Raw genomic sequence first — 11,207 nt, 5'->3', positions numbered from 1 at the left:
GGAGGAGGATGAGGAAATCCCAAGGCTCACTGCCGGGGGTGGCACGGGCCAGCAGGACACCGGGAGCTGCTGGGTGCCGTCCCTGTGGGTCCTGCCAGGCCCCCCCTCCCCGAGACCCCCCGGGAGCTCCCCCCAAAATCCCCCTCCCACGGGTGGCAGTGCGGGGCTCCCACGCCGTGAGGATTTGGGGTCGCTGAGCTGCTCCCCACGGCCTCGCCCCTCGCAGGGACTGCCGAGCACCGCGGCCATGACACAAAAACACAAAAAACCGGATACTGGTGCCATGGGAACGGGGACACGGCAGAACACGGACATGTGGCAATGGGGACACCGTGAGAACAGGGACACCGTGACAGTGGGGACACTGTGGGGACACGGACACTGTGGGGACAGGGACATTGTTAGAGTGGAGACACTGTGGGGACAGGGACACTGTGGGGACAGGGACACCGTGACAGTGGGGACACTGTGGCAGTGGGGACACTGTGGCAGTGGGGACACTGTGGGGACAGGGACACTGTGGCATTGGGGACACTGTGGCAGTGGGGACACTGTGAGAGTGGAGACACTGTGGGGACAGGGACACCGTGACAGTGGGGACACTGTGGGGACACGGACACTGTGGCATTGGGGACACTGTGGGGACACGGACACTGTGGCAGTGGGGACACTGTGGGGACAGGGACACTGTGACACTGGGGACACTGTGGGGACAGGGACACGGACACCGTGGCAGTGGGGACACCGTGGGGACAGGGACACTGTGACAGGGACAGCCTCCCCTGGTTCCCACCCTGGCAGGGCCAGGTGCAGAACGTGGGACAGCTGCTTCCCAAAAAACGCTGGCAAAGGCTCCCTCCAAGCAGCGGCCCCAAAGGAAATCTCAGCCCCCCAAACCGAGCGACACCCTCGGAGCCGCCGCTGCTCCTCCCACCGCCCTGCCCAGGAAAATGCTCTGGGGAAGGCAGCAACAGCCCCACCCCAAAAACCAGCCCTGGTGGCCTGAAGGTTTGGGGGGACTCATCCCAGCTCCTCCAGGGCTGGGCTCGTTCCCACCGGAGCCAGAGGGGATTCAAGGGGCCCAGGAAGTCACCACTGCAAGTTTATAAAAGCTTTTATTTGCTCTTGGTACGACCAAGAATGGGACAGTGATCTTTTATACAATTTGATACAGTAAGTGGTACAAAAGAATGTGTTTTAAATAAAAAGCCAGAGTGGAGTAGCAAAAATATTAAAAGATTAAGTAAAAAATTGTCGGCATGGGAATTAATCCAAGACCTTGATGCTGTTTTTTATTCCACCGTCCGAGTCCGAGGGCACGAAGCGACCCCGGCGAGTGACACGGCCGTGGCACAGAGCCAAGCTCACGTTTGCTTTAGCAGGACCAATTTCATCCTTTCACACTTTTTTTTTTTTGTTTTTTTTTGGTGGCAAAAGGGCAGCGCTGAGCTCCCCCCGGGGGCACGGAGGGGCTGCTGACACCTCCCGCTGCCCTTCTCTACTCCACAGGGCTGGGCTGGGGCTCCAAGCACAGGTTTCACAAGCGGTTAGTTCGGAACTAGCAGGGAGTCGAGATACCAGCAGACATCAAGTTACTGCAAACTCCTCCCACATGATTATTATTCTTGTTACTATTATTATTTTTAGGGGGTTTTTATCTGTTTCAGCATCGGCACCGTGCTGCTCCCTCCTCCCCGCCCCGCCTGAGCCCGGGTGCAGCTCGAGCTTGGACAGGAACAGGAATAGACCCGACAGAAACAGCTCAGATTTACTGACCGGGAGGGACGAGGGGCAGCGAGTGGCACCGGGAGTGGCACCGGGAGTGGCACCGGGAGTGGCACCGGGAGTGGCACCGGGAGTGGCCTGGGCTCTACCTGTGCCTGCAACGGGCACGGCGTCTACAAAGGGGGCACACCCAGGGAAGCAAATGAAAAGCTCACATTTAAAACAAGGATTATACAAAAAAAAAAAAAAAACCTTGATGTAGATTTCGTCATTTTTTTTCCCTTTTTGATCACGTTAGAAAGTGCAGATTTTAGCCAAAAGTCGCCGGGCTCTGTACAACGCTGAGCCCGACCCCAGCAGCCACTCGCCTGGGAAGGGTTAACACACAGAGGGACAAAAATGCCAAATACAGAGGGACAGGGAGACACCTCGGGGAGCCCCGCACGGGAAGGAGCCGCTCCGGAGCACGAGTTAACACAAACACCGTCATTTCATTAAAATTCACTCAGCGTTAGCGGCCGGGGCGGAGCGGGGCCGCTCCCGGGGCCAGATTCACCGGGGGGAGCCAGCGCTGCCGAGCAGCCGGCAGGGCTGGGACAGGGCTGGGACAGCGGCAGGACAGGGCTGGGACAGCGGCAGGACAGGGCCAGCAGCGCTGGGACAGCGGCAGGACAGCGCTGGGACAGCGGCAGGACAGGGCCAGCAGCGCTGGAGCCAGGCTGGAGCGGCAGCTCCATCCATCCGTGCCGGGATCCATCCCGCCGGGACCCGGGCTGGGCTGGCCCAGCGCGGCTGTGCACACTGGAAAAGTGGAAAGTTTCCAGGGAGGGAATAAGTTAAAGTGCCCTCTGGCTGGTTCTGCCTCCTTTCCTGTCCTTTTCCGGGAGCGGCGGGCGGGGCGGGAGCTCGGGTGAATGAAGTGCTGAACTGTCAGTTTGGGGATCCAGGTTATATTCATACACAGAAAATAGACAACCACATCACCCTCCATAGAAACTAGTGCATGCAAATAACTCTTCCGTAAGGGACAGGGAGGGAGGAGGGGTCACTAGTGACGGACAGGCCTAGGGGGTTAGTAGGGATCTCAACATTTTTTACCTCGGAAGCTAAATCAGTGCTTTGTATTAAATTTTTTGGCAAACACACCGCGTTGCCATCCTTTCCATTAACACATCACACCATGGAGAAATGCAAATCAAAGCAGCATGCAGGCAAAAAAAAAAAAAGGAAAAAAAACTAAAAAAAAAAAAAAAAAATAAGAAAAGAAAAGAAGAGCGGCAAAGTGAGGAAAGAAAATGGCAGCAGGAAGAGCTGGGAAGGGCGGGACTGCCAAGAGGAGACACAGCAGGTTACAGGGAGTTTGCTTTTGTTTTGCACCACCCTTTGTCCTCGATGCATGACACCAACGTTACAGAAAAGCAACCACTACAGAGGTCAGGACTCAATGGCACGGGGGGATGGGATGTCTCCTGCACATGCTTCCACCAGAAAAGAGAAAAGAAAGTGAAAATAAAAGTTCCTTTTTCCACATAAGGCACAGGACAAAGAAACCCCACTCACGGACTCAAGGCGAAAATGAGTTTTTCCTGGCTCTTGCCTGATGCATCTAGAGAAATATGGTGACTCAAGCACATGATCCATGACAGAAAATTCCACTGTTGTACAAAATCAATTGTTAATTCTAACCTTTATTCTTATACAATTTGCAGAAGAGAGTTGAGTATGATTGCTCTGGGGTTTAATGGCAGGAGGGACGGGACTATAATACAACCCAAACGTAGTGGTGAGTTGAGCAGGGACATGGAAATGAAGTCACAGAGATGGATTTCCTATACATGTGTTGAGAAAACTGGAGTAGGCAAAGCTGTCCTAGCTGGAAAACCAAGGGGAGGCAGGAGCTCGTTAAGATGAGGAACAAAACCATTGGTTTGAGGTTAAAAAACGGGCAGAGTGGTTTGTTTTGCAGCGAGAAAAAAGGGGTGGATGGCGATTGGTGAGGCAGGAGAAGGTTCAGCAGCACTTGCTCTTCCAGCCCGTCACCCCACCACCACTGCTGATATCTACATTTTCACTGTTGGGCTCTTTTACAGGGGTCTGCAAGGAAACAAGGGACACAACAGGTTAGATGGTCTGGAGATGGCAGCAAGGACTGACATCACCACTGAAACCGGGCATCAGCTCTGCACAAAGAGCTCCTCAGAAACCAGGGAATCCTCCCCCCTTCAGCAGCCATGCAAGGGGTTTTGTTTGGTTTGGTTTCAATAAACAACTGGAGAGCTGGGGAAAAACCCAGTGCTGGAACTGGGACCACCCCAGAGTCAACTGGAACTATTTGAGGTCCTGCACACAGAGCCAACGCTGGGTTTGGTGGAGTGAGGAAATCCCAGCCCACAAACAACACAAGCTGAACTCACATGATGGGAACTAATGACCTCCAAAACCAAAGCCCACAGTTTTTGTGGATAAGCTGGGCTTGCTCCCAGCCTCTGCTCCAGCTCCCCAGGAAGAGGACACACAGGACAGAACTTGGTGACACCAAAGCCAAAACCCCACTCCAGTGGGTGTGATCCAACACCAACATCCACTTCCAGCTGCTTGGAAAGGAACCTAAACCCTCACCACACTTCAGTCTCCACATTCCTGTTTTAGCTCTCTGTCACAGCCTTGCAAAAGAACCCCTGGGATAATGACAGAGGCCAAAAATGAAGATTTAAGGCCCAAAGGTTGGGCCCTTCACCAAAGGCCAGGGGTTTTCACCCTGTTTATCACAGAAAGCTTGTCAAAAACTGATTAAGAAATGACTCAGGACAATTGGGTGACATTATCCACAGCATTCAAATGGGAGAGGGAGGAAGGCAGGGATGAGACAGGCTTGGAATGGGGTTTGTTTGTGCAGGAACAGGAACACAAGTGCCAGGGGTGGCCAAGCCATGTGTCTGGAGCTCCACAGAGCTTCCAAAATCTGCCCTAGGCAGAGATGTTCCAGCACAGGGGTTCTCTGCACACTGAGCCCTTGGCCATGGGAGCACATCCCACAGAAACAGCCCCAGAGCCACGCAGGGATCCAGCCCAGCTCAGCCCTGGCATAGCTCAGTGGCACCTGATGGATTTTGTACCCATGGCCACAGGCACAGCAGCTCTGGGCACAGGGATCTGCTACAGGCCATGGACACAACCCAGGGGGGCAGCAGGGCCAGGGCAGTGCCTGTCCCCTCTGCTGGCACTGCTGGGACACCTCCAGTGCTGGGGGCAGCTCTGGGCCCCTCCTGACAGGAGAGCCCTGGAGGGGCTGCAGCGAGTCCAGGGAAGGGAACGGAGCTGGGGAAGGGGCTGGAGCCCCAGGAGAGGCTGAGGGAGCTGGGAAAGGGGCTCAGCCTGGAGAAAAGGAGCCTCAGGGGGACCTTGTGGCTCTGCACAACTCCCTGACAGGAGGGGACAGCCAGGGGGGGTCGGGCTGTGCTGCCAGGGAACAGGGACAGGACAAGGGGCAATGGGCTCAGGCTGGGCCAGGGCAGGCTCAGGTTGAATACTGGAACAATTCCTGCCTGGAAAGGGCTGTCCAGATCTGGCACAGCTGCCCATCCCTGGAGGGATTTCAAAGCCCTGTGGATGTGGCTCTTGGGGACATGGGACACTGGTGGCCCTGGCAGTGCTGGGGATGACTTGAGCTTTTCCAGCCCTGCTGATTCCATGGTTCCATGGCACACTGCACCTTTCAGGAAGAGGAGCCAAGCACCAGGTGATCTGGTGCAACAGAAGCCCCAGGGAAATGCCATGGCTGGGAGCTGACTGCTGGGAGCACAGCTGGGAGGGGCAGAGCTGCTTCCTGCCCCACCCTCCACACCTGAACCTTCCCAATAGCCCCAACAGCCCCCAGGAGCTGCCAGGGCATCCACAGATGGTGGCAGGAAAGCACAACTCTCCCCACACCAATGGAAATGGTTTAACTCCAGCAGAGGCACAACCACCTTGAGTGTAAGGGCCAAACAAACAGGGATTTCAGCCTGGGCTCTGATGTGTGCTACTCCCTGCAGGCAGCTCCTACAACAACAAATCACCACACCAGCTCCACCAGCTCAGCCTGCTCCTGCAGGGACTCCTTTGCCTCAGCACAGCAAAGTCAAACTGCAACAACTCAGGTGAGCATCACACCAGTGGGAGGTGGAATTTCAGGGCATTGTTCCAGAGGAGCACCTACCTTTCGAAGAATGTCTTCTGCTAATGTGAGGAATGCCTTCTCAATGTTTATATTTGCTTTTGCACTAGTTTCAAAAAACCTAATACCGTGCTCCCTGGCAATCTGCAGAAACAGAGAGAGGGAGATTAGAGACCCTGGGGATGTTCCAGTGGTGCCACCACCACTTTAGGATCAGCAGAATGTGTAAAACAGGGAATACTGGAGTGGGCATGAATTCAGGTGTGCCCAGGTGGGCAAGAGGCCAGTGGCCCCTGGGCTGTGCCAGCTCTGGGGTGGCAGCAGGGCCAGGGCAGTGCCTGTCCCCTGTGCTGGCACTGCTGGGACACCTCCAGTGCTGGGGGCAGCTCTGGGCCCCTCCTGACAGGAGAGCCCTGGAGGGGCTGCAGCGAGTCCAGGGAAGGGAACGGAGCTGGGGAAGGGGCTGGAGCCCCAGGAGAGGCTGAGGGAGCTGGGAAAGGGGCTCAGCCTGGAGAAAAGGAGCCTCAGGGGGACCTTGTGGCTCTGCACAACTCCCTGCCAGGAGGGGACAGCCAGGGGGGGTCGGGCTGTGCTGCCAGGGAACAGGGACAGGACAAGGGGAAATGGGCTCAGGCTGGGCCAGGGCAGGCTCAGGTTGGACAGCAGCAGCAATTTCTCCATGGAAAGGGAGCTCAGGCCTTGGCAGGGGCTGCCCAGGGAGCTTTGCAGTGCCCATCCCTGGGGGTGTCCAGGGAAGGGCTGGATGTGACACTCAGGGCTCTGGGCTGGGGACAAGGTGAGGATCAGGCACAGCTGGGACTGGATGGGCTGGGAGGGATTTTCCAACCTCAGGGATTCTGTGACTCCCTCAGTACCAGCAGCACCAGCCAGGTGAGGTGGCTCAGACAACTCAGAACTTCCCAATTCAGAACAATTAAAATCTACTAAATAATCCCAAGTCTGTGTGTGGGCCTAAGAGGACAGACACCACACACTGCCACACAGTGAGGAAATTCAGGGATGTCTGGGAATTTTGAGTTATCAAAGGAAACAGGAACTGCAGCTGAACTTATCCCATTCATGGCAGTTTCAGAGAAAGCATTCCCAGGATTCCCAGCCATCAACTCCTGCATTCACTCCCTGGCACATCCCACTGGGCCATCCAGCCCCTGGAGCAGGCAGAAGCCTTGGCAGTGATTTGCTGACTTGGATAAAGAAGTTTCTGTTTGATACTCACCTGTTCACCTTTTGCTTTAGGGACAACTCTTTTATCTTCCATGTCACACTTGTTTCCTAACAGCATCCTCTCCACATCCTCGTTGGCGTGCTGCAAGGACACAGGACAGGTCACACACCTCCCCAGCACACCCAAAACCTGCTTCACCAAAAACCTGCTGTGCCAGGCCACCACCTACAGCTGGGGACATTTACAGCTGCCCACAATGGAGCTCCATGCACTGCAGTGGCACAGGAACAAGCTGTTAATTAACCCCAGCCTCCTAATGACTTCCTAGCACTGTTAATGGTTTTCTCCTCCCCACTTTGCCACTGAGCAATGTGAGGGATGAGCCAGAGGAGAAAGAGTGACTGGGGAGGAAAATGGGGCAGGACCCAAAGAGAGAAATGAGGGAGAGAAGGGAAACAGAAGTCAGGGAGTGGGGCAGGGTGTCCAAAGGGAGCAGGGAGGAGAGGGACTGGAGTTTTCTGCATGGTGTCAGACTGCTCAGGGATGAGGAATCCCAGATCCAGCCCATTCCCTGCAGCACAGGCCTCTCCAGAGGGGCAACATTTATCATTTACCATCATTTCTCATCAGCCCTGCTGAGCTGGGAAGGTCCTGTCTCACTGGAGCTTGGCCAGTGTGATGCCAGGCTCCAAGAAGTGCTGAAGGAGGATCCAGAGGCCCAGCCAGTCTGGCTTTGTGACAGGTCCTGCTTGACCAACCTGATCTCCTTCTATGACAGTGTGACATTAATGGATGAGGGAAAGGCTGTGGGTGCACCTGCCTGGGCTTTGATGAAGCCCTTGGCACCTTTCCCCAGAGCATTCTCCTGGAGAAACTGGCTGGTCCTGGCTTGGAGAGGTGCACCCTGCTGGGATAAACCTGGGAGAGCTGGGGATGGAGGCACATCCAGCTGGGAACAGCAGCAGGGGCTCAGGGCTGCCTCAGTCCTGTCCAGCACCTTCAGGGATGCTCTGGGATCCAGGGAACCACCCTGGGAGAGCTGCTGGGATGGGAAATGCTGGGCAGGAGCTCTGCACAGACACAGCACAGGATGGATCCATGGCTGGGATGGGAAATGCTGGGCAGGAGCTCTGCACAGACACCAGCACAGGATGGATCCATGGCTGGGATGGGAAATGCTGGGCAGGGAGCTCTGCACAGACACAGCACAGGATGGATCCATGGCTGGGATGGGAAATGCTGGGCAGGAGCTCTGCACAGACACAGCACAGGATGGATCCATGGCTGGGATGGGAAATGCTGGGCAGGAGCTCTGCACAGACACAGCACAGGATGGATCCATGGCTGGGATGGGAAATGCTGGGCAGGAGCTCTGCACAGACACAGCACAGGATGGATCCATGGCTGGGATGGGAAATGCTGGGCAGGAGCTCTGCACAGACACCAGCACAGGATGGATCCATGGCTGGGATGGGAAATGCTGGGCAGGAGCTCTGCACAGACACAGCACAGGATGGATCCATGGCTGGGATGGGAAATGCTGGGCAGGGAGCTCTGCACAGACACAGCACAGGATGGATCCATGGCTGGGATGGGAAATGCTGGGCAGGAGCTCTGCACAGACACAGCACAGGATGGATCCATGGCTGGGATGGGAAATGCTGGGCAGGAGCTCTGCACAGACACAGCACAGGATGGATCCATGGCTGGGATGGGAAATGCTGGGCAGGGAGCTCTGCACAGACACAGCACAGGATGGATCCATGGCTGGGATGGGAAATGCTGGGCAGGAGCTCTGCACAGACACAGCACAGGATGGATCCATGGCTGGGATGGGAAATGCTGGGCAGGAGCTCTGCACAGACACAGCACAGGATGGATCCATGGCTGGGATGGGAAATGCTGGGCAGGGAGCTCTGCACAGACACAGCACAGGATGGATCCATGGCTGGGATGGGAAATGCTGGGCAGGAGCTCTGCACAGACACAGCACAGGATGGATCCATGGCTGGGATGGGAAATGCTGGGCAGGAGCTCTGCACAGACACAGCACAGGATGGATCCATGGCTGGGATGGGAAATGCTGGGCAGGAGCTCTGCACAGACACAGCACAGGATGGATCCATGGCTGGGATGGGAAATGCTGGGCAGGGAGCTCTGCACAGACACCAGCACAGGATGGATCCATGGCTGGGATGGGAAATGCTGGGCAGGAGCTCTGCACAGACACAGCACAGGATGGATCCATGGCTGGGATGGGAAATGCTGGGCAGGAGCTCTGCACAGACACAGCACAGGATGGATCCATGGCTGGGATGGGAAATGCTGGGCAGGAGCTCTGCACAGACACAGCACAGGATGGATCCATGGCTGGGATGGGAAATGCTGGGCAGGAGCTCTGCACAGACACAGCACAGGATGGATCCATGGCTGGGATGGGAAATGCTGGGCAGGAGCTCTGCACAGACACAGCACAGGATGGATCCATGGCTGGGATGGGAAATGCTGGGCAGGGAGCTCTGCACAGACACAGCACAGGATGGATCCATGGCTGGGATGGGAAATGCTGGGCAGGGAGCTCTGCACAGACACAGCACAGGATGGATCCATGGCTGGGGGCACTGGGTGAGGGCAAACAAGGCCAAGAGCTGGGTCCTGCACTGGGGTCACCAACCCCATGGAATGCTCCAGAGGGGCTGCAAAGGTGCCAGGCCAGAAAGGACCTGGGAAGAATTTATTCCCCACAGCTGCCCAGGCAGGGGTGGAGTCCACAGCCCTGGAGGGATTTCAAAGCCCTGTGGATGTGGCACTTGGGGTCATGGGGCAGTGGTGGCTTTGGCAGTGCTGGGGATGGTTGGGCTCAATGAGCTCCAAAGGATTTTCCGACCTCAATGTCTCTGTGATTTCTGCAGACACTCCACTACTGAGCTTTTCCCACAATAAAAACAGCTCCCTAAGGTGTCAAAAGTCCCTTTTACAGCCACAGTCCCTGAGCAGCCCCCACAGTGCTCCTGAAATCAGCTGCCCAGACTGAGAACACGAGGGCACCAAAAGCCCTGATGGTGCCAATGACATCCATCACTCACCTGAGACACCTCTGAGTTTTTTAACAAAGCAGCTGCAGAAACCAAAAACTGAGGTTTTAAGTTTAGTCAAACTCATTGCTGGTTCTCCTCCTGTGCTGCCTTATCCCCTCTCCTGTTCCCACCACACAGGGCACTTCTCCATGAACACCATCATGTCCCACTTCTCAAGCTGGGAAATTGAAATCCCAACATCCCATTTTTGCTGTGCTCCTTCCTCCATCCTCAGGGCTGCCCTGAGCAGTACCTCACCTGTGCTCAGTTCTACAGGGCCACCTCTGTGCTTTCTAGGAAAATCCAAACATTTATTCCACTTGGCAACAGCGTGACAAAACAAAGAACCACCAGCTGTGCTGTTCCCTTGCCATCTCAGAACACCTGGAGGATAAACTTGTGAGGATCCAGGCACTTAATGCTTCCACAGCACTTCCTTCTGCTTCACTTGACCTTGCCTGAAATTTTCCAGCCTCCCTGTCCTGGTTCTCCTCTGCCAAGGGCAATGATCACCCACTCAAACACTCCCAGCAGCAGGTGCCACACTGCCTGCACCAGCCATGAGAAACCTCCAAATATTTCATGACATGGTTACTGGGGAGTGGAGATGGTGATGTTTAATTATCTTTGAGGATTTCCAGCTCTCACTGAGGAAACTGCTGCTGTGAGCAGTAACACACAGTGCAGCTACTCTGCAGCTCCCTGTGCCCTCACTGAGAGGTGTGAGCTGCTCCCAAACTTCTCAGTGCTGCTCACTTCCCACCTTCTCCAGCACAGGCACAAAGTTAGCTCAGCCACACAGTGGGTATTGCACAGGCTCCTGTTTAATGCCCCAGCCCTCCTGGCACAGCTGAAGGCAGAGCTGAGCTCTAGGGATGCTCTGGGCCAGGTTTGGGGGTGTCACTGGCAGAGCTGAAGCTGAGCTCAGGTCTGGGATGTGTCACTGGCAGAGCTGAAGGGAAGGCAGAGCTCTGGAGACCCTTTGCTCAGTCTGGGGACCTTTGCTCAGGTTTGGGGACCCTTTGCTCAGCCTGGGGACCCTTTGCTCAGATTTGGGGACCCT

General features: G+C 55.7%; 1 protein-coding gene across 1 annotated transcript in view; it reads right to left on the bottom strand.

Annotated features, from left to right (window-relative positions):
* Positions 1–3,393: 3,393 nt before the first annotated feature.
* The window catches only part of RAB10 (RAB10, member RAS oncogene family), a 42,596-nt gene continuing 34,782 nt past the window's right edge, over positions 3,394–11,207 (bottom strand). The window contains exons 4-6 of the mRNA XM_056487317.1: positions 7,119–7,208; positions 5,924–6,025; positions 3,394–3,819 (exon numbers count right to left, since the gene is read on the bottom strand). Coding sequence (XP_056343292.1) covers positions 3,736–3,819; positions 5,924–6,025; positions 7,119–7,208 — 276 coding nt within the window. The 3' untranslated portion in view covers positions 3,394–3,735. The remainder of the gene's footprint in view (positions 3,820–5,923; positions 6,026–7,118; positions 7,209–11,207) is intronic.

The sequence above is a fragment of the Oenanthe melanoleuca genome, chromosome 3 (genome assembly GCF_029582105.1).
Source record: "Oenanthe melanoleuca isolate GR-GAL-2019-014 chromosome 3, OMel1.0, whole genome shotgun sequence".
Lineage (NCBI taxonomy): Eukaryota > Metazoa > Chordata > Aves > Passeriformes > Muscicapidae > Oenanthe > Oenanthe melanoleuca.
This window is presented reverse-complemented; position numbering and strand designations above follow the sequence as displayed.